Source organism: Ursus americanus, chromosome 19 (genome assembly GCF_024610735.1).
Source record: "Ursus americanus isolate L20-20 chromosome 19, mUrsAme1.1.p, whole genome shotgun sequence".
NCBI classification, from domain to species: Eukaryota; Metazoa; Chordata; class Mammalia; order Carnivora; family Ursidae; genus Ursus; species Ursus americanus.
The window spans coordinates 57268155-57292406 of NC_142145.1; the positions used below are offsets into that span (position 1 = coordinate 57268155).

At 41.8% G+C, this 24252-nt stretch overlaps 1 protein-coding gene across 5 annotated transcripts in view; it reads right to left on the reverse strand.

Annotated features, from left to right (window-relative positions):
- Positions 1 to 24252, reverse strand: part of PIEZO2 (piezo type mechanosensitive ion channel component 2) — a 450496-nt gene that overhangs the window by 12617 nt on the left and 413627 nt on the right. For 4 of the 5 annotated variants that reach the window (XR_006778951.2, XM_045793888.2, XM_045793887.2 and 1 more), the window contains 9 exons: positions 18662 to 19066; positions 18097 to 18355; positions 15002 to 15184; positions 11388 to 11640; positions 10291 to 10423; positions 8190 to 8337; positions 7878 to 8092; positions 4048 to 4206; positions 1959 to 2106 (listed from right to left, as the gene is read on the reverse strand). Coding sequence is in view for 4 of the 5 variants with exons in the window: in XM_045793888.2 (XP_045649844.2) it covers positions 1959 to 2106; positions 4048 to 4206; positions 7878 to 8092; positions 8190 to 8337; positions 10291 to 10423; positions 11388 to 11640; positions 15002 to 15184; positions 18097 to 18355; positions 18662 to 19066 (1903 nt within the window). In the remaining variant the exon portion in view is untranslated. Of the gene's footprint in view, positions 1 to 1958; positions 2107 to 4047; positions 4207 to 7877; positions 8093 to 8189; positions 8338 to 10290; positions 10424 to 11387; positions 11641 to 15001; positions 15185 to 18096; positions 18356 to 18661; positions 19067 to 21614; positions 21783 to 24252 lie in introns of all 5 variants that reach the window. The other variant, XM_045793889.2, reaches the window with a different exon arrangement.

Below are 24252 nucleotides of genomic sequence, written 5' to 3' on the forward strand. Positions count from 1 at the left end.
ACTTGCCTCTCTCCCTTTTTTTAAAAGATTTTATTTATTTATGTGGCAGAGAGACAGCCAGCGAGAGAGGGAACACAAGCAGGGGGAGTGGGAGAGGAAGAAGCAGGCTCCCAGCAGAGGAGCCCGATGTGGGGCTCGATCCAGGAACGCCAGGATCACGCCCTGAGCCGAAGGCAGACACTTAATGACTGCGCTACCCAGGCGCCCCTCAACTTGCCTCTCTCTTGAACTGATTCTCTCTTGAGCCTTTCTCCTGCCTGCACTTGGTCCCTTTGAAACGGCAGCCACAGGATGACCCTGGGCAAGTCTGTCCAGTGGCGTCCAGCCCAAACTGCCCACTCACAGAATTGCCAGCAAAGGAAATGGTTGTTATTTTTAAACCACTAAGTTTGGGGTGCCTGGGTGGCTCGGTTTGTTAAGCATCAGATTCTTGGTAGCTCAGGTCATGGTCTCAGGGTCGTGAGATCGAGCCCAGAGTTGGGCTCTGTGCTTGGCGTGGAGCCTGGCTTGGGGTTCTCCCGCTCCCTCACCCTCTGCCCCTCCCTGCTCTGTGCTCTCTCTCTCTCTCAAAAAAAATACATATATATATATATATATATATATATATATATATATATATATATATATATATCTCACTAAGTTTGAGGTAGTTTGGTTGCAGCAACAGACAACTGATATGGGGACTGTTGAACGAATGGCTCCTGGAGCTGGAGGTGGACCCGTGCTTCCCAGCACAGAGGGTCCAGCATGTGAGTTCTCCTAGAGTCACCGTGTGTACATGGATACCGCCTGAGGCAGCCAAGCTGTGATGGGGTAGCTTTGATTGTTGCTAGAATGTTCTTCATATGCCATTGAAACTTACTGGAGCTTTTGCCCACCTGTCTTAACTCTGTTATCTTGAGTATTACAAACAAATTCAGACATTTCCTCTATTTCCCAGTATTTCAAATAGTTACAAATGGCTACTGCTTTTGCCTCCTTCCATTTTTTTTTCTACTTCAGACAGAACAATTGTTGGTTCTTCCTACTCTTCTTCATTTGTCATGATTTCCAGACCCTTTGTCACCATGATTGTTACCTTCAAAGTCCCTTTGGTAGAAGAGCTTTCATATCTCTCATATTCTGTCATTTTAACAGCTTGTCTGCTCCTTAAAAATCAGGACAAGCTCTATGATTTTAAGTTGACTGCCAGGCCTAATTCCTTCAGTCCCACAAACCCCATAAATACAGGGGCCACAGGTCAGTGGGCCCCTTGAACGTGAAGCTAAAATTCCCAGAAGCAGCAACAGAACATACTAGAAAGTATATGGACTAGAGGGAACTATTTCAAGGAGGGTATTATCAAGAAGAGAAAAAAAGGACATTTTATACCACCTCAGCCAATTCTTGGCGAGTGGTCTTATTGCTATTATACAACAGACTCCTGTTTCAGATATTCAACTTTTGAAAAATCCAATAAATAATGGTAATTCTATCCTATTTAAATCTTAATATTCAATCTAACAGAATAAGCAAATGTTTGCGCTTCAATTTCCTTTGCACAAAGAAGTTATATTGTCCTGTCGCTCATCAAAGAGTGAATCAGAGGGTTAGCCTGAGTCCAAGCCACCCTACTTCACTTTTCTCTACCATACCACATTCCCTTCTGCTCCCAAATGAGCCATTTAAGAATTATAGAGTCACACAGCAATATATCATTTTTTTCTTTTAAAAATAACTACAATATACATTTGCCAAAAGGGGAACACATCTGGATGCTATTTCTGACTAAGGCAGCAGCGAGTCCAAAATTCCCAAGTCCAGGGGGTGGAAACCAATGGGACACGTATAGGTCCTCACTGTTTTTGCCCCCTGCCCCCATTTATTTGGCCACAAAACTTGCAGAAGTTCACATTAATCTCATAACCAGCCTGGATGGAGGGGAAACAAAAAGGGATCAGGCATTTTTCCTGGCTTACTTTTTCGGACTCCCGCCAACACTTCAGGATGAATATGTGAGCATAGATGTCCTCCACACAGATCCAGCTGGAGAGGCTCAAGGTCGTGTCTGTCCACACCCAGTCCATCACAGCCCTCAGCTCAGTCAAGAAGGGAACAAGGCGGAACCTGCCAGAAGCCACATCTTTTTAGATAGATAATTGTGGGGTGGCCCCCGTCACCTCCCCCAACCCTAGGAGCTCATGCAGTTCCCTGCTGTGTTAGCCCTATGACTAAGGAAAAATTCTCAGGGTGATCCTTACCATAAAATGCAACAGGGAATTACAATCTCTTTCTATCATGAGTCAATGTATAAATTAGTATTTCCCATTCCTTTTTTTTTTTCTTTTTGCTGGTGGTCTTAACAAATTAAGCATTTCTTTTTATTTATTTTTTATTCCGCTTTAAAATTTTTTTTATTTATTTGAGAGAGAATAAGTGAGAGAAAAAACAGGAACATTTGGGGGAGTGGCAAGGGGAGAGGGAGAAGCAGGCTCCCCACTGAGCAGAGAGCCTGATGCTGGGCTCGATCCCAGGACCCTGGGATCATGACCTGAGCTGAAGGTAGACACTTAACCAACTGAACCACCCAGGAGCCCTAGGATTCCCTTTTTAAATAAGTTTGAAGGTGTCCTCTCTAATTTTTCATTGTACAAATCTTTTTGGTTAAACTTATTTCTACGTATTTCATTGTGTTTGGTGCTGTGGTGAATGGGATTGTTTTCATTGTTTTTTTCCCCACGATATTTTGTTTTTAGCGTATGGAAACACCACTGATTTCTGCATGTTGATTTTACATCCTGCAACTTTACACTGAATTCATTGATTATTTCCAACAATTTTCTGGTTGAGTCTCTAGGATTTTCTATATTTAAGATCATATCTTCTGTAAAAAAAAAACCCATAATTTTACTTTTTTAAACATTTGCTTATGAGAATTTATTGATCAGAGGATTATTGAACATTGGGGTTTTGCTGCTGAACGTGCTAGGAAAAGTTATATAGCTGGTATGAGAAAGATGAGGGCAAATGAGAGCCGTCAGAGGGAGCAGGACTTGTGTTTGGGGGCACACAGTAGAGCCCACATCTGGTGGACTTAGTAGGTGCCTAAGTTTAATAAGATTCTGGCATAGCTCTTGTATTTAGGAATAGGTTGGCCTGGGCTCCTCTTGGTTCTGGAGACTATTCCTTGTTTCTTGACTAACACTGAGCTTCTCTCTGGCTGGAGAACCTGGGTGTACCCGGTGCACCTTCAAAGCAGCTTGGGTTACCACTCAGAAATTCTTCCCTAGGCCACTGAGCTCTGACAAGTGAACACTAATCCAACCCCTGGAAGAAATAGCAAGCCATACACAGAAAAACACTAAGTGACTCACTGAGCACGCTCAACACCTCTTCTGCGACTAAGTCACCCTCCCTAGGTCTGGTACAACCGAGAAGCCAGCAGTGCCATGAGCAGCCTGGACTGTTAGGCTGTGGTATAATTTCCAAGGGGGCAGAGAGGAGATACTACCAAAGAAATCCTCACACAAGGAGCCAATATGCTTCATTGAGTAGCTAACGCTATCAGGAACGAGCAAGTCATGGGGCATTTAGGTTGACGCTAGGTGGAATAAAAGGGCCCTCTTCAATGGAGGAACTCATGGTCAGCACAAAATCCCAAAGGTAATTTGCAATAGTCCAGATTCCAAATTTCTATTCCATTGTGCCCAGAAATATATTAATACTTAGGATCATGTATCTCTATTTTTCATCCTGAAATAGTGCCACAGTAATTATGCAGGATACAGCAACTGAAAATTAACCCACGTGGATGATTCTATACAATACAATAATAATAAAACAGCAATTCTATATAATATACTGGCCAGATGGGTAGCAACTACCCAGAGAAAGGTATTCAAAGAGGCATACTGTCTTTTGCCAAACATCGTTAAGAGTTCTGTGATGATCCATATTGCTACGTCAGTGTTCTACACCTTTCTGTTTCTTCCTGAGGAAACCAAATGCCTTTCTATTTCCAGCCCCCCCTCTGTGAGTGACTGTGCAATACGGAGTGTCCTTCCTTACCCTTGAAACAAGAAGAGGTTGACATAATTGTAGCTCTTGGTGAGGAAGTTTCCAAGGACTCGCGTTGGGTAGCCACAACGGATTTGGTAGGCAGACAACCCAAAGTAAACACATTTCACAAAGTACCAAAGCTGAGCAACCAGGTTCTGGCTGAACTTCCTAAAATGTAAAAACACAGAAAAGCGATATAATGGAATATTCTTCTGGTACAAGAGCACACCAGTTTAGGATTAAAAAAAAAGAAAAGTCTAATTGCCCCTCTGGTGATTAAAGTCTTAAGTTAATTGTAAGGAATCCTCTGTACATAGATCACTTCAAAGGCAAAAAGTAGGGTAAGAAAATCTAATAATTAAAAAAAAATGTCTAAATGTTGCCTCCAATGTATTAGTGCATTATTCAGTTGTTTGGGCAATAATTAAACTAATTATTTTTAAGCAAATTTACTAATATTTTTTCACAATGCAGAAGATGCTGCTACCATGATCCAAATTAAATCTCATCAAAAGATGCGTTTTTTTTTTCATGTCAAAGGACCCATAATTTGGAAGATGTAGGAGAAAGTGAATTCCCTCCTTCCCCCTCTTTTTTTTTTTTTTTTGCTATACATCTATAAAGATAGGTCATGGATTAACAAAGTTTCAGCACCCAGATTTGGGTTCCAGTTGTGTTTACAAGCTATAGCTTTTGTTCCTCTAGACATTGTGCTCAAGATATCCATGTCTTTATTTGAAGATTTTCCCTACCTCCGAAAATCTATGATTCCATGATCTAACATTCTTTTCTTTTTTTAATAATAATATTTTTTATTATATTATGTTAGTCACCATACAGTACATCCCTAGTTTTTGATGTAAAGTTCCATGATTCATTGGTTGCGTGTAACACCCAGTGCACCATGCAATACGTGTCCTCCTTACTATCCATCACCATTCTTTTCTTAATGCTATTTCCAGCAATAGAGACCGTAGTCCCTTCTCCTGGTGAATAATTAATGAAGAGACCCACAGTGCTATACAGTTCATAAATGCTAGCATAAGTTGGAAGAAAAACTTGGTGGAACTAAATTTCACACCAGAAAAAATGTAAAACACATTTTCAAAGGATGGTGACCCACAGGAAGGACCATTTTTAACTTTGGATAAAGCAGAATTCTGTAAGAATCTTAAACATGGTCAATACATTTTTAAAAGGAAATAAAAAATAAGACCTCTGACTCAAGAAGACCTAAGTATCATCTTCCCTGGGTTTAAAATTAAGAGCAACATTTCAAGTTTTTTACACATGCAGTGTATTAATCTTTGTATTTTGGATTTGTCTTGTTAACTTTTAATTTTGACATTAGAAGAAGACACGTGTTATATTTTTAACTGAAAATAGCTAGGAACCTCTATGTAGATCTCAATACCTAGAAATCTCAAAAATGTTGCTTATAAGTGTCTCTGTTGTAGAGAAACCAGCTTTGGTATTTCAGTTCCTATAAATTAAAAATATTTGACCATGATCTAGCACTTGACAAATTGTTAATAATCTATCAGATACCTTACAGAGAGCGTATATCAACCCCTCTCCATGCCCTTTCTAGAGACTGTCTCTATGGTATAGTAGTAGGAAAGAACATTCTTTTAGCTCTTCAGAGAAATGCCCTTGGATTTTATGAATAATTTATACAAAAACTGCACGAGGAAAAATTCTATATCTATCAAAATTATAATCCCAGACATAAAACTGTGTTGTCTTATAGCCCTTATAAAAGGACCAACCCATATTATGATGACCACTGGGTGTTGTATGTTATGCGTTGAATCACTAAATTGTGTACCTGAAACTCATATTACACTGTATGTTAACTGACTGGAACTTAAATAGAAACTAAAAATAAACAAATAAGCAAACATTTTCCTTCCTACAACCTTAAAGCGAATCAACTTGGAATAAGACACAGTTAATCTGTAGTTACTGAAGTAATCGTGTTAAAGCTAATTAGGGACATTAAGGTTGTCCCATATTGGAAGACCTTTTTCTTTGGTGGTGTCTCCATGTTTTCTTGCTAGAGGCTGGAGTGACGTCTTACTCATCTCTCCATCCCCCACAGCACCTGCCACACGGTGCTTTGTAGACTGTAAACCACTGAAAGTTTGTGTGCTAAATCATGTGCATATACACAGAAAAAGCCATTTATCAGATTAATTATTCAAAACACTGGAGCTTCCTGATGCTCAAAATTATAACCAGTAGCCATAATTTTTTTCTGTATAGTTTAAAACTCCTAATCTGTCCCTTCCTTTATTCTTTTCCTGTTTTGAAAGGGATTTAGAAAATATGACTATTAATGAATGTTTTCTTTTGCACAATAACGAATTAAGTTTTCAGTAACAATATCTGAAGGAAAAAAATGAATTTGGGATGTTAAGAGGTAATGACAGCAGAGCTCGAAATGTCATGAAAGCGTGCTGTCACTGACATGCAGGCAATGAAGACTCAAGGCTCACCAATCTTAACATATCTTGAATTAAATATCCAAAAATAAAGGTAGGGTAATCCATTGCATTAGGAGTGGCCATTTAGGTGAGGCTCAAAAGTGAGGTCCAATGAGATAGAAATGATCTCTGCCACCCTTTTCAAAAAATGTTTACAGCAGCTTTATTTGTAGGTGCCAAAGAAGTATAAACAACCCAAATGTCCTTAAACTTTTCTGTATTTAAACACTGTTTGGTACATTTATACAATAGAATACTATCGACTGACAAAAAATAATTAACAACTGATACATAAAACAACATCGATGAATGTCAAATATGTTATGCCAAGTGGAAGCAGCCAGCCTCAAATGCCACAGAGTGTGTGATTCCATTTATATGACATTCCAGGGAAAGCAAAATTGCAGGGACAGAAAATGGATGCACCAGAAGATAGAGGTGAAGGAGAAGGGTCCTATAAAGGGCACAGGAGAGTTTTTGGGTGATGGAACTGTTCAATATTTTTTCAAGTTTTTATTATTTAAAAAATTGAGATATTATTGGCATATAACATTGTATTAGTTTTAGGTGTCCAACTGCAGCCACACTTTTAGTATTTATCATAGTGCCTCAATCCCTGGAAGCCACTGTGTGGTCCTTCCCACAATAGACCAGGTCCCTGCTTTATTTACATTGGTATCATGCCCCTTTTCACTTGGTCTACTGCTCTGGACATAACAGGTGCTCAATAAATGAAAAATTGAATATGCATGATTGTAAATCACAAAAGAAGTCATTCATGCATTCGTTATAACAAACATTCCAGCTCTGTTTGGTTTGGAAGGTATTATTGCTTAATCCTGTGGATATGTTACCTTCCATGACAAAGAAGACTCTATAGTTGAGATTGGGTTAAGGTCCTAGAGGTAGGGAGAGGGCCTGGGTTATCCAGGTGGGCTGAATCTAATCAATGAACCCTTAAAGGGAGAAATCTTTCTCAGTTGTGCTCAGCGGCAGCCACGATGGCGGAGGAACAGTAAGAGTGATGCAATGAGAAGAGGACTCCACACACTGATGTTGGCTTTAAAGGCTCAGATGGGGCCACAAGCCAAGGAAGGCTGGCACCTCCAGAAACTGGAAAAGGCAAGGAAAGGGATTCTCCCCCAGAGCCTTTAGAAAGGAACGCAGACCTGCCAACACCTTGATTTTGGTCCAGTGAGACTTGTGTCAGACGCCTGGCCTACACAACTTTAAGATGATAGATTTATTGTGTTTTAAGCCCTAAGTTGGTGGTATGTACCATGCATATGGGATGATAACCTTCTGGAATATATTTGCATTAAAGTAGGTGCGTGCCTCCAGCTTCCACCTTACCTCTCAGTCACACCAGGCAAGATGAAGAACATCCAGAAGTGAATTCCAAACACGAGAATGACCTGAAAAATGACCTTTCCCAGTACAGTCTTCCTGAGGTATAGGGCTCGGTCCACCACCATGGTTCCAAACTGAATGAGGACCATCACCAAAAATGGCCCAGGAACCTGGTCCTCCGACAGTGAAGAGGTGATGTCTGCGGCTGCTGAGTGTTTCTGGGAAGGAAACAGCAGGTTCAGGCACGAGTGGCATTTCATAGGACAGCATCACTCATACTTATTGAATGTGTGGTGGCCTTTGCCCCCAACCTACCCCAAAGGCCCAGAAGCCAAAGACGATGATGACAAAGTCAACAGTGTCCGCCAGAAACATGAGCACATACACGTCGGTCACAGCACTGTAGTCTGGGTGGATGAGGTCATAGAAGAACTGTCTGATAGGCACATATATTTGCAGAGTCCTGCAAAACAGAGACCCCCAGCACTTGCTTCAGGAGGGGCAGGATGGGAGGAGTGACCAGATACCACCATCATTCCATTCCTCTGTATCCCTCTTTCCCAGCAGGTCACACCTCCCTCTTCAGCCTCAGCAGAGTCTTCTATGGGTGGCTCCTGCTCTAACAGAGAGTGTAGACAAATTCATTGCCAAGGAAGGCACTATGGCCCTTTTTGCCGAAGAGACCACAGGCCTCTTCTCTTGCTTAAAGTATAACAGTGGTCTCAAGCCCTGGAAATGAGGTGCTGGGTTTGTCACCTGATTCAATGACTTCCCATCTGGGAGCCCCTGAGCACGCCACTTGGTTTTTCGTGTTTTTGTTTCCTCTGCTTTAAACCTGGGTAAGAAGCAGACCTGAGACTCAGGGCTGGGGTGAGAATTATATGGGACTACATGGCAGTTCATAGACCTGGAGTCTGACCCAAGCACCAGGGACACATAAGGTAGCCTCTGCTCTTCCCCTTTTTGGGTCCTGTGCCCCTCTTGGTTCCCAGGTAGTGCTTTGGGCTTTTGACTGCACCTTGTTCTGTCCAGCCTCTGCCTTTAATTCAAGGCAACGTTCAGGTTGGATGGTCCTCCTGGTCTCAGAGCTCACATTCAGGGTCAGCCCTGCTGAACCTTCTCCATTCCCATTGCTCATCTGCTGCCTATGTCCCTGGCACTTGGGCGGGGGGTGGGGGGGCGTGCATCTTGCTGGAGACCAGCTGTGTGACATTGGACCTCAGTTTCCCCTCTCTAGGATGAGAGTGTTTCTCTAAATCCCTTCCAACTCTGACATCATACACTTCTCTATCTGGTTGGGCTTTAGCATGACGATGCTTGGAAATACATACTGTGAATCCTTGAAATCATTTATTCTATTCAAATAGGAAAACTGTGTTTATAAACGTAATGGATATTAAAATGAATCACATTGAAAAGTGATTTTTAAAAGCAACACGTCCCCTCTCACCTGTTGGAATGGTTGTCATCACAAAGACAAGAAACAACAGGTGTTGGTGAGGATGTGGAAGGAAGGGAAGTCTCATGCACTGTTGGTGGGAATGTAAATTGGTGCAGTCATGGTGGAAAACAATATGGAGGCTCCCCCCAAAATTAAAAATAGAACTACCATATTATATAACAATTTCACTTCTGAGTGTTTATCTGAAGGAAATGAAAACTACTGACTCCAAAAGATATCTGCACCCCAGGATCAGTGCAGCATTATTTACAATAGCCAAGACAGGGAAGCAGCCTATGTGTCCATTGATGGATGAATGGATAACAAAAATGTGGGGTGTGTGTGTGTGTGTATGTGTGTGTACACAATGGCATATAATGAAATATATTTATTACACATGGAATGAGTCAGAGAAAGTCAGATAACATATGATCTCACTAATACGTGAAATCTAAAAAAAAAAAAAAATCAAAACCAAAAATCCATACTCATAGATACAGAGAACAAATTGGTTGTTGCCAGAAGCGGGGGCTGGGCAAAATGGATGAAGGGGGTCAAAGCGTACAAACTTCCAGTTATAAAATAAGTTAGTCCTGGGAATGTAATGCACAGCATGGTGACTGCAGTTAATTAATCCTGTATCATACATTAACCTTAAATATTCTCATCATAAGAAAAAAATTGTGTAACTATATGTGGTGATGATGTTAACTAGACTATTGTGGTGATCATTCCACAACATATGCATATATCGAATCATTATGTTGTACCTGAACTTAACCTAATGGTGTATGTAAATTATATCTCCATTAAGAATAATACAATAATGGGTCATTTTCTTCTGCTTAAGCAGATGATGTTTATGATATGAGAAGTAACTTCTCTGCTCTCTAGCCCTGGTTTATATGAAACAATTGATACCAGCTCCCTGGCCCTAAAATAAAACACCCCACCCAAGTGTCTTCAGGCACTCACTTCTTTATGGTAAATGCTTTAGCTTTGATTAAATGCTCTTGAAGCTTTTCCACATAAAGCTCCCTTTTGCTTTTCTGCTTGATGCTTAAAACACTGCTCCCTTTTTGACTGCTGTTCCGGGTGCTTGTGCTGCCTAGAGATAAAAAGAAACCAAGATGTGCTGAGTTATGGGTTTGTTGACATAAATACCACAGAAGGCCCTGGAACCCACAGGGGAGAGGGATGACTTGAAGCGGATTTAGAGGGTGAGTATACACAGGTGCCTGTAAGAACAGTGACTGAGGATTTGGAATCTGCAGTTTCAACTCTGCCTCTGCAGCGGAATGCATCTGTGGGCTGCTACACCCAACACTGGCTCTTTCTGGGCTTGTTATGCGATCTTTATCCCAGGAAGAAAGAGATTGGAGGAACAGTTTTTATAGTGCTGACTGGGACCCCAGGTTGTGGGGTTTCCAGATTGGGTCCCTGATCCATGCCTTCTTCATGTTCAGATTTCTCTAACTGTGAAATGAATATTGGATGACTGCTGGTGTCTGCCTGAAAAGGGTATTCCGAAGATGAAGCTCCTGCTTCAGGCAGGAGCACTGTAAATACAAAAACCCAGTTTCTCCAAGAGTGGTAACCACTGGGCTTATCTATCTGCTGATGATACTCACTAGCTAGTAAGAAATGAACAATTAGTTTAGGATATAAATGGGTGGTTTTGCTAAAAGTTCCTTCAATTAATCTGAAAATATTTTCAAAATAAAATGTGATTTATAGCATTCTGGACACACCCAGTAGAATTCTCTGGATATGACTTAAAAACTAGCCCACACAGGCAGTGTCCTGGCCACTTTTCACAATTACCTGAAATCCTTGTCCTGGGAAGCAATCGGACATTTTGAAGAATGATGTGACTGCCCCAGGTCACACAGCTGAGTCAGGATCTGAACTCAGGTCTGTCTGATTTCAAAGTACTTTCTTCTCATATTACAACATCTATCTCCTTGATAGCACCCAATAAACGCCCCCGCCCAGGACCCAGACCCATTAGCACAAGAACAACCAGAGAACTCAGGATTTATTCTAGCCCAAGGATATCATGTGACAGATACCTCTTTTGGACCTATTGGAAGAAAAGCTGGATCTGGGGGATATCTGGGAGCTGCTTCCCGATCGCTTCCTCCGGATGGCAGTGGGCTGCTCAGGGAAAGACACGTGCACTGACTCTGCCGACGCAGCCAAGTTGATGGACTTCAGAGAATCTGAAGAGGCTCTCCTGCCACGACTGAGGGAGAGCTCATCATCTGACTCTTCCTTGTCTGTGCCACTGTCAGTGATGTCATCTTCATCCCACAAGCCATGGCACTGAGAAAGCATAAGGGACAATTCAGGGGGACGTTCCAGGTGAGGGAGCTGGTTTCTGCCCTACAGTATCCCATCCCACATGATTAGAAAGCCAAGCGTGAAAGATGGTGACTGTAGTCGGTGACACTCCTATTATATGACTGATGTACTAAGAGAGTTAGAATTTAAATGTTCTCACCAAAAAAAGAAAAAAAATAGGAAAAGAACACAGATACATATGGGAGGTGATGGGTAGTAATTAGCTCCACGGTGGGGGGTCCTTTCACAGTGTCTACGTAAATCACATCACCACGGTGTACACTTTAAATATACTACAATTTTTTTTGTCATTCGTACTGCAGTAAAGTGAAGAAAAGATTAGAAAACCAGTGGATTCTAGGAAAGCTTATTATCTAGATGTTTATGGTGGTCCCAGTAGAGTGGGGATGAGTGGGTGTAGATCATAAGAGTTTGGCTAATTAATTGACATGGAGGCAGATGATGTTTGGCAGATGGAGTAAAAGTGAAATTAGAATCACTTGACTTGTTCCTGAGTGAAAGCACTTTCTAGAACATATTTCTCTGTGCTCACAAGTAGCATTTCAAACATCAGTGGGTGATTTTAGCCCCACTGCCCCATGTTCACCAAGTATCTATACTTGAATAATGATGCTGTCCCTCCCTCAACCTACACAGTAGGATGTGAACCCCTGGATCACCCCTGGCTGAGTCAGGAACAGAGCCGCAAATACTTTACTCAAAATATGTTGGTCCACATATGAGACAGAGATTATGATTCACTGTGCAGAGTATGGATTTTCCTTCAAAGAATAAGCAAAAGGGGCTGGTAGGACAGACAGGAGGAAGGACAGCATAAGAGGCTGAGAAAAACCAGGGACCTTGCTGGTGCAAGATGCTACCTGGATAGAAAATCCCCCTTACAATGAACTTGCTGATGCTGCTCGAAGCTCCCCAGTGAGCTCACTGCCTTCTGGGTTCCCAGACTGCCAGACTATGCATTTATTCCCCAGGACCTCGCCCAGGCCTTCCTCTGACACAGTCTGTAGAGGATAAGACCCCCAGGCCAATTTGCCAAAATTTAGTTGGTCAAAAAATAACTTGGAAAATGATCAATTCATTAAAAGAAAAAGTCACCTAATTTACAGACTATTCTTAAATATTAATAGATTATTTCTATTCGATATTCAATGGATGCTATTCTTGTAAACATAGCAAACATTCTAGATTTTCATAAGGGGTTTTTCAACTTCTATTGATTTCTTTTAAATCATTTTTTTCTTTAAATCATTTTAAAAGTTGTTTCCTCTTTTGTCAACATTTGAACATACTTAGGTTCTTTTACTACTTTCATAGTAGTATATTTGTTAGTGAATTCATCCAATTATTTATAAAATTTCTAGCAGCTCATACCAAATAGGATAGTTTTAACCATTTTGAAATTTCCACATAGTTTGAATTGTTTGGTTTCCATAGCAGCATTGTTTAATAGGTTTCCAAAGCTGTAGGGTAGTTTTGTCTTCTTATGAAAAGATTTGTCATTCCAAAAACTATTTTTCATATCATTAGCTAAAATTTCAGCATAATAATACCTCAAATACATTCACCATATATACGAAATTTTCTAAGAAGAAATCAGAGTAATTATATCAATACAAAACACCAAAATTTTATTATATGCTTTAAATACACAATTATAGTCGTTAAACCATTTACATATTAATGAAAAGGCAGCAAAAATGCCTAAAACTTTATACAATTTTTAGTTGATTTTTTAAAAATTTTAATTAAAAAAATAGAGAGAGTGAGAGCATAAGCAGCAGGGGAGGGGCAGAGGGAGAGAGAGAATCTTAAGCATGTTCCACGCCCCAGGCAGAGCCAGACGCAGGGCTCAATCCCAGCACCCTGAGATCATGACCTGAGCTGAAATCAAGAGTTGGACGCTTAACCAACTGAGCCACCCAGGCACCTCCACAAATTTTTTAAATGATGCGCAAAAGGATATAACAAGTTGCAAGAGTGCTTCTCCCTCTGTCCCTCCCCTGCTTGTGCTCTCTTTGTCTCTAACAAATAAATAAAATCTTTTAAAAAATTGAGGTGTAACTGACATACAACATAATACCACCATATCTTAAATGCATAAATTTAAACTTCAATTTCTAGAACTAAAAATGATGTTAATACATTTATTAATATATTCATAACAAGAATTAGTAAATTGTATGAATTCAGGTAATTTATCAGAAGAACTGGAAAATTTAGGCAAATTCAATTTTGGCTAACTGGCTTCCTTAGATAATATACCTTTGCAAATCCATCACACACCTGTGATGCAGGTAAGGCCCCCCCCCCTCAATGGAGGGCTAGGGACTTGCACATTTTGCAAGGTGATGAAGACAGAGTGAAGATCCTGACTGAGTTATATGCAGAGGAAGCCGGGTTTGAAATAGCACACCGAGTAGGACAGAAGTTGACCACACTGATACATATGGTCTGTATATGCGTGTGTGTGTGTGTGTGTGTGTATTAACTTATGTCAGCTTGTTCTAAAAAGGAACTAATAAAGATACTACTTGATAAAATGAATTTAAAATATTTTATAAAAGGAGAGAGGGAAATAAGGTAGAGACAACTGGCACATTGATACATAAAATATATATTATGTAGCAATTTCTAATTTTTAGAGTTGAAAGGTGTATTTGCAAGCTTAGCTTATAGTTCACAGTGTACGAGAAAAACCCACATGGTTTTTCAGGGGGATGACAGGAGTTGCTGAACCTGAGACAGGCCATCCTGTAGGTAGGTCTTCCCAGAGTAGTGTAATGTATAGCTTCTCCAACAATAAGCTTACAAGAAGCACAGCCCTGGGCTTCGCTCGACCATTTACTCTCACTAAAGCTAATTGTTTCATGACAAGAAGTATCCCACAAAAGCAAGTCTACTGAAAGAAGGTAGGCAGAAGTTGGAAATGAGGCGAGAGGCAGTGTGATCCACCCTAAACTGTAGATCTCTGGTGGTCTGGCTTAAACAAGGAGCAGAATTTAGTGTACTAGGCATGAAGATATTGCACACCGTCCAAGCAATTCCCACAAATATGGATGAAGTGTGATATGTTCGTAACAGAAGTAGAAATATGGGGGAATTTTCTCCCAAATTTATAACAAGTTCCATTACTGAGCACATAGTGTTAGAAAAAATGTCCAGTAAATGAACACAACTGTTAAAAAAAAGAGAAAGAGCATGTAAGTAGATGCACTGGTTGGCCCCCTGGCCTCACAACCAATCCTAACATTCAGGTTCTCCATGTATATCGCAGGTGGCTGCAATTATCAACATGTGCTGGTCAGGTGTTAATGTGCCATACCTTCAAAATTGACCGGTGGAAGAAAAGAGCCAGGAGTTGAATGAGATCATAAAGGACATAACCTTCTTTCTTTTCCACTCCTATGATATTAGGTGGATGGTAAGGTTTATCTTTGTTCAATTCCACATTCTTGTTCCAGGGGAAGAACCCAAATTGGAAGAAATACTTGACCACAATTGCCACCTACACAAGGACAATGGAAATTAAAAAAAATATATATATATATATATACATATATATATATATATATATATACTCCTTTTAAGAATGGTTATATATGAAAAACAGTGATGTAAACAATTAAAAGATAATTTCATAGTTTTGATGATAAGAATGAACACAATTACATGAAATAACACTGTCATTCTCACATGGACTTTAGACCAAGAGTAATATTTTACTCTCACTAGCGCCTCTGATTTCAGATACATGAGGGCCAGTCTGGTTACTCACAATACCTACTAAAATAATTTTCTCTATTTGTGAGGAGTTGGCTAATTTATACTGATTTAATGAGATATTTATATAATTATTCAGCTATTAAAATATGGTAATGAGGAAAATTTTGAACAAAAAGAAGTTTATATTTTATGTATTGTATCTCAGGCAGTTTTGATGCCTGTTTTTTACTTTCCTCTGATCTCTTTCTTTTCACCATTTTAAGCTCCCTGGAAGCTCTCCTCCAAAAGAAATAAAAGTAAATAAAATAAAAAATTGCTGGTTGTGGTGACTAGTTCAGGATATAAATGTTGTAGAGAGGTGGTCTGTGACAAAGACACATGAGAAAATTGATGTGTCTCATTTAAGCATCCTTCTAAATTTTGTGTCACCGGAGGTTAACTGCAATATATGTAGCTCATCAATAAAAATATTTTTAATAGTCCTCTTTTGACCTAGTCTCTCATTTTACCTCTTCTCCTGTCTCTCTCCTTCTTACAGTCAAGCTTTTGCAAAGCTGTGTTCCTTACCGTGCTGAGCAACACGGTCACATCGCTGATGCCAGAGCAGAAACCTGAAGATCATCCTTGCCTTTCCCCTTCTCATTTACACCCCACGCTGTTTTAGTCACTTACTAAAACTTCTCATTTACCCACTCATCTTCAGCCTCATTGCTGTTGGGTCAGCTCACACCCTACAACCTCTCACCTAGACAGTTAAGACCGTTTCCTAGCTGGTCTCCATGCCTTCACTTCCAGTTTGTGTGAAACTTTGCTAAAGACAAGCATGACTGAGTCATGCCTCTGTTCAAATATTTCCATACCAAGGAGAGAAGGTCTTGAGCATAAACCGTGTTGACGTTCCCAATATCCTGCTACTGTACTGTCCACGCACAGTCTCCGCTCCAGCCATTGCAAACCACCTGTCATTCCTGGCACATGCCAGCGTGTCTTATGCCTTTGTTTATTTGCATGGGTTATTCCTAATGATTTGCAGCTCCCTTTGCTTCCCACCCTTTGGTGACCTTACATTCATCCTTTAAGACTCAGGTCTAAGATGTCTTCCACTGAGAAGCTGCCACGATAGCCTCTCTCCACTCCACTCAGGCTGCATGAGGCACGGTATCCATCTTTCTTGTATACTCTAATAAGTTTGTGTCATATTATAGGGTAGTTCTTTGTTTACAACATATGTTTGCCACATTGGTCTGTGAGCCATTGAGAAACAGAAAACAACTTAAAAAAACACACAAAAAACCTTATTGTCCTTTTCTCATGCCTAGCACAGTTCTAGGATTTTGGCATATAGTCTAAGTTGTAGAATGAATTAACATCAACTAAATTTTCCACTTCCTTGCTCCTTGGTGTGATGGAGAAAATGGAGAACCCAGTTTAACTTAAGTAGGAAGATTTTATTCTATGATGAAAGCTACATATAATTAGCTTTTGTTCCCTTTTCTAAGTTCTTAGTACCTGCTCTTCTTCCACTTCCAGGTTAGAAAATTCCCTCACTCAGAGGCATTAGAAAGAACAGACCCATTCCCCAAATAGGAAGTCATTTATGTCCCAGATTACAAAGTGATGTAGTGGAAGTAATACTCAAAAATTATCATTTTGGCAAGATTGTGATGGACAGCCTACTTAAAATAATAGATACGTATTTGGCTTTACATCTTTTATTTTCATAAGCATTTAAATGTATTTAAATAATTATTATGGAAATGAGACACATGGTACTTTAAACTGATACTTTTGAGATGATTTGGCAAATAACTTTGCTTTATTTTACTGAATTACCTATAAACCTACAAAATTTCTAGAATCTCAATGCATATCCATCATGTGTTCTTCCCTTTAAGAAGCAATTACAGTACCTTGTTAACGAAAACTTTCCCTTATGAGCCAGATAAGAAAATCAGCCTTCTTCACAGACCCCACAACACAAAGAACTACAGTAACCCAAGGAACAAAGTCTGTCGATCTTCCCATTTTATTCCCAATTTTATTGTTGTCATGGGAATTTGTGATCTTCTATATATTTAATAGAGAAGGATAGAAAATCAGGTTTAGACAATTGGGAAGAGTGTCTCCTGTCTCCACATATGTGATTAAAAGAAGGTAATTTACTCTTGTGTCATTCAGATTTTTAGGTAGGCGCTCACATGGCTTTGTGTTTTGGTGTGTGGAAACTGGCTTTTAAGCTTAAAAATGGGAAATATGTCTGTTGTACCAAACTATATTTAAAATGCTTACGGTATTGTTTAATTCAGCATCCATTCACTAGACATCCACCAGCACCAGGCACCAAACTTAGTTTTGCAAAACACTTTATCTCAGTGGTTAATATCATAGGACAGATGACCAGATTTCAAAAGCCTACCCCACCATTTGTGAGCTTGTAACTTCGGTCAATTATTTAGTCTCACTAAAGCTATTTCTCTCTGTTAAATGGAGTGATAGTAGCACCTATCTTGTGTGCGGTGTGTCACGTGAAAAGATACACAATTGCGCACTAACCAGTTGTTAGTAATAATCACATGCCTATCTAAGAGCATCCATCTAACTGAATGTCCTATTCAAACTGTCCTGAAGACAGGGCAGGCCCGCCTATGGTGAATGCCAGAAGAGGCTTCCAGGAAGGTTCCACCCCAAGCTTACCTCTGTGTAGACAATGGCCATCATCCAGAATCGTCTGCTGGGCCTGGGAACAGACAGCATGGCCCAGAGGAAGATCAGAATGGGCAGCACAAGGGTGATCATGGAGGCAGAGACCATGTGGTTCAGTATGATCACAAAGTAGCACACCATTTCTGAGCGGGCCACCAGGGTGTTGTACATGGCATAGAACAACAGCAGGAACCGGGGCTGGCCAACGTAGAATTTCTCTGACTCTTCAAGCTCATCGTCATGGAACATCCTGTTAAAGTAAACAACATGATAATTAATGGCTCTTCATTTCTCCAAATTACTGATTTCCACCTTGCATGATCCCCCCTGTCTCTCCTGCCTTCCCATGTCCCCAGACTTCTGGTAGAGTCAACTAATAGCCTATTACAGAAAGAAACGTGGGCCCCAGGGTCTAATCTGGACAGTTTTTGCTAGTTCCATTGTTCACGATGGGAGCACTGCACACTGTCTGCTTGACCGTCTAGGTGGACGGTTTTCCATGGGAGTTTCTCTACCTCTAAGCACACTGGGCACAGAAGCCCCCGCGGGCTCTTACTTGTTCAGCAGCAGCTCGCTGGCCGTCAGCTCGTGAGTCAGGGGCGGTAAGATGCTGGACTCAAGCCTGTCCGAGCGGCTGTCGTCGGGGCTCACGGCCATGTGGCTCTGGCCTGCAGAGTCATCCCGCGAGCCGAAGGACAGGCGCTCGAAGCTCACTGCCTTGCTGTAGGACGGCGGGGCCTCCACGTCCCCGTCCTCTGTGGAGTACTGTGGCAGCTCGGCATCCGGGGTGAGGCCGACTTCTGAAGCCTCCGAGGCCTCCTCTGGCCCCCTGTCCGCCGTGGCCTCCCCGCCCTGGTCGGCATCTCCGGCCGCAGCCTCGTCGTCCTGCTCGGCCTCCACCTCTGCTATGGTCTCCGTGGTCCCCTGGCGCGAGTACAGCATGGTGCACTGCGTGGGCTCGCTGTGCAGAGAGAGGATGGCACACAGCCCGGTCTTAGCATCCTGCCGACTGTCAACACACCTTCTCGGCAATCCCCAGTAAAAACATTAAAACTAAATACCACACCCCCTTCCCCCACCCTTCCACTGCATTCCACCTGTTTTATTCCTTCAGGATACTCCCACCTGGTCTGCAGAGACTGCATATAACAGCCTATTAAATGCAAAAGCTGACAGTGCACACACACGGCGGTTGAAAACCTGAGCAAGTCACGTGACATGGCTCCTAAGTTGCTAAACCCACCGATGCACAGAGGTTGTCTAAATCAGGTCAGGACTCACAGCCATGGGTTCCAGCATTTATTTCCAAATCAAGACAGAGTTAGCATAGCATACCTACCATTCTATTAAAGGAGGGTGCCTACGGAAACAGGAAACCTTGCCAGCCTGGGTCTGTGGGTGTTGGCCAGGAGGTACTCTACTCTCAATTCTACACCATGGGTCCACCCTTATCCATGGGGGGGGGGGTTGGAATGATAAAACATTGGGTACATTAAACAACATTAAACAACTGCGTGCTTTATGGGAAAAATGGCATACTTCTTGTATACCTGTTCCTCCTCCCCTTTTTCCATCCTTTGCCTTTTTCTTAGTGGTGCTTATTACATTTGACCGAATTTTCACCATCTCTCCAGCTCCCAGCCATCCCCCACTGGGTTCTTTGCCTTGCCCACGGAAACACCACCATTTTCTCCTCCCCAGTGCTGTGGACCTTTGGCCCTTCTCCCTTGAACTGCTGCTCCCACCTCCAGGGTTAACTCCTGCTCTCTCTCCACCAAACAGCTTCAACTTATTTTCTTCTACCTGCTCCTCTTGGAGTGTTCATTCTCCCTAAGCTTCCCTACTTATCTTCACCTTCTGGTTTTGGCAACTTGTCCGTCTCTCTTGTACCTCTTCTTCGTTAGTCCTTTATCTCCTCACTTTCCCTGTCAGGTCCCTGCCCAAGACTTTGGAAATGAAAACACAGCAGCCATGCCAGGGAAATTCATGGCATGCCTATTTTTATTGTCCACCCCAGCCCCCAAAGGGAAGAAGGGCAAAGATGTTCTGGAGTTGTGGAATCTGCTGGATGTAGAGCCATGCTGTGTTAGACTCTGAAATTGTACTGTTATTCAAATGGCATATAGTGAGCAGCTAGGGTCCATAAACACTGAGATTCTCAAATACACAGATTGTACCCATTTTTCTTGTCATAGACACCAGTGTAGACATGTCAATAAGCGAGTGGATGAATGCATGGATGGGTAGATGGATGGATAATTGAATAGACCTTGGTAGAGCCCTTCGTGGCATCCTGAGACTGAAGAACATTTGTGTGAGCCGTTGTGCCCACTCATGTGTTTAATGTTCCCAGGACCTTGGCCTTCAGTATGGACATCACATAGAAAGCTCTCGGAATGTCAAGGCAAACTGGATTTTTTTCTAGGACTTACCTCAATTAAACAGCCTCCTAGGAAGGTCATGAAACTGATCACCCCAGACAATTTTCAGAGCAGTGGAGCCAACCCCACATCAAGTCTAACTCCCAGTTGGACTCTAAGCAGTTATAAGCATGCTCTTTATGGTTCTGGATCAGGTCTGGCCCTGAAGGGATTCAGCAAGTCCTGGTACCTTCAAGACTCAACCAAGTGGAGTAGAATAGCATATGCCTGCCAGGGGACATCTCAAATGGCCAAGGCATTCCCATCAATGCCAGGCTCCAGCATACTGCAGCACTGTATTAAGATATATAGCTGCCAACAAAAATAAGTTAACACTCCTCTGATTTACCACTGTGCACAGTCGACATTGAAATTTGTCTTGGATTGGGATATTTGGTGTCAGGATAAGCACAACGTAGCTGATGTTTCTGTGCCCCTGTGGGCCATTCTAAAAGACAATTCCAAAAAGAACTTTTGGACCGTATGTAAACAATTTCATTTCTAAATGAGTATGCTTTTATGGTAGGATTTAATAAGACAACTCAAGCCCAAAGTAATACAAGTTACAATGTTCAAAGTTGATAGATTCTACTTCATCGTAATATTCTTTATTGAAACCAAAGGCAAAATATATTCTAACTTTGACAAAATTATTCTTATCAACTAAAAAGGACTACCAGTGGCAGATTTAATTTTTTTTTTCCTATTGCCTATATCTTTCCTAACACATTTTCCCCTGTGATGATTGCCTACCTGAGCTCTTAATCAAGGAGGAAGCATGCTTATTTCTTTAAAAATGGAAAGTGTAAAATACTTACAAAATGGAGGACAATGTTTATGATAAGGATTTTTAAAAAACTCCTAACAGACAAAAACTGAAGAGCGGTTAGTTTCAGAGAACAGCATCCTGGGAATGACCAGTTAGGTCCCAGAACGAGCGGCGGTGATGCTTTGGTGAGTCATGCAAATTTTAACATAAAAATTCAAAACCAAACAAAACAAACACACATCACAAGAACTTATATTTGCAGTGACATGAAGGGGAACAAGTGATAAAATTCTGGAACAAAGCATGCACGAGTTAAGCACCTTGATGCTAAACTGCCACTGTCAGCAGATGAGGAGGACATATCCATGCTGAACATTTTACGAAGCCTAGGTCGAGCACGCTCACTTGTTTTAGGAACAGTTTCTGGTCCATCTAAATCATCAAGGGTAGACTGCCTTGAGAACAGCATGGTCGCTTCAGTGTAGCAACTAGCAGCGCAAACAGTCACAGAGACACAGGGTTAAAACACCAATGGTACATCAGTTTACACACGGATCAATCGACCCACACACTGCCATGCAGCAAACCACACGTGACACCCCCAGGACGGACGCCGAGCACCGCAGCGCGGCTCAGGGGAGGGGGGTCAGGAGGGTCCTGTTTGGCTAGACGATAAGACACAGTGGTTCTTGATTTGTAAAAATGTATCGGCTGGCGATAAACCATAAATGGTCCCCTCTCCAGGTGGGACAGGGAAGGGGAATATTGACAAGTCCCAACATGCCTTGCACAGAGCAGAATTCATACTTTATAACTTTGTAGCTGAGCTTTATGCTGTTTTAATTAAAGAAAATATGTTTTATTTGGAGCTCCCAATCCTGAGTTCATTGAAAGCATTTTGTAACCCAATTGCTGAAGCAGAAATATCTGCTCCTGTAAAATGTATCCAGAACATGTCGATGTTTTAAATTTAACAGTCTCCAACAATGAGAGAGGGAAGCTCAGAAATGACCACAGGAACTGAATTGTCCACCCCGTTTTCTGAGTGGTATTCAGTTAAGCCAAACTAGATGCTTGCGTGTACAAGAGATGCTGGTTTGATATGCAACCGGATATAAACCAACATCCAAGAAAAAAAAAAAAAGAAAATGGTACAAAGAAAACAACAGAGGAAGTCTAGCAACGGCAGGGTCATTTTGTCTGTTAACTTCTCATTTTGCCTAATGACTGTTTTTCTTCTGGGTCATGTTTTAGGTCTTGGCAGATGTTATTAGGGCGAGAACCCATTGGCTAAAATCCTCATGTTGCACCCACGGAGCAACAATCAGGGAGGGAATGGTGGCAGATTCGGTACTGAGGACTGTGTGGGCTACTAGAGGAGGAGAAGCAGAGTTATGACGGAGGCATCATGCCAGTGCTGACATAACCCAAAGAGGGACAAGCACCTCAAATAGCCTCTGAAGGAGGCTACTAGAATAACAATCTTCCACCCTGAGCTCCAACGACCTGGCTGACCCAGGGGTACGGGCCTTTGTGATACAGGATGGCTGATTTCCTGGCTGAGTGCTGTCATCAGGGAGCGAACTAGGCCTCCAGAGCGCCCGGCCTGCACACACCCAGGGTTGCCCAGGCAGCGACTGGCAGCCGATTAGAAACCGTGCGGGAAGTAACCTCCAGGGTCCACAGGTGAGCAATCAAATGGTCTCTAATAGGGACATAGAGACTGATTTTTAAAGAAAAGCCCTGAGTCCTTTAGAGTCATCAAATCCTTGACAGAATGAGGCGATGAGGACAAGGTAAAGTGGAAACACGATGGCCAAGCACAGGGAGTCCTGGGCTCCAGTCCCTATGCTGACGTTAACTGGCCATTGGGGTTTAGATAAATTAATTGTCCTCTCTGAGGTCTCAATTTTTTAAGAATCAGAAGAGGTTTTAATATGATGAAAATAACTACAGATATAATTGTTTATTTGACGAAGTTGTTTCAGTAGAAATTTTTGACCTTAAGTTTATAGATCTAATAATATTTAACTTGTTCTCTCGTTTATAAGAAAGGGGAACTGAGCCTTTGAACTTCTGTATTTAATCTCCTATTTTTAGACGCGCACCCCTATGGCCTTTTAGGGATTTGCAGGCAGAAAGATACCGTGTACCCTCCCCTGAGTCCCTGCTCAGGTTTTCTGTGTGGGAACCACTGTTCTAATCCTGAAGTCTGACTCATCTTGTTAATGCCTGGGTTTACTGTCACAGCAGCTGACCCTCACGCCCCACACCATCCCACCCTGTTGGGTTATATGGAGTGTGACCAATTTGTCATCCAATCCAGGGCAATTTTAAAAGTGAAAGGGAAGAGGAGGAGCTTTCTGCTAACAGGCCCAGATGACAAGCCCGAAGCGACAGTTGCTGTCACCTCACTGATCAGCCTGCACTTCGAGCCACCCCAGGGCACACAGCAGCCTCTTAGGGGACATGTTTCAAGCGGTGACCACTCCCTCCATATCTAGGAATGCTCCTTAGAATGTTATCTGCTTCTTGCACAATTTAAAAGAATTTATTTTCTGGGAAAGTAGATGATACCTGATTTCATAAAGCAACCATTAAAACAAATGCCATTTTACAGCTGGATTTGAAGGAAATAGTGACTTTTGCAATAAGCCAAAGGGAATATAAAGTCATTTGTTAGACTTTCATCCCATCTGCTCTATGCCCAAAGGTGAAGATGGGTGAAGGGACACCAGTGCAAGAGCGTGGCCTGTGGGACAGCCGCACCCAGGCTGGGTCCCTGCACAGGGGATGGGGCCACACCGACCATGCGCAGCTCCACGGGGAGCGGTGATAGACCCTGTCTAATGACACAGGCGACTCCGAGTGAACTTCCACACTCAGAATCCCTTCTTGGGAAGACTCCTCCTTTTCTAGAAATCAGGTGGCTTCCAGTAGGCTTTAATGTAGACAGAT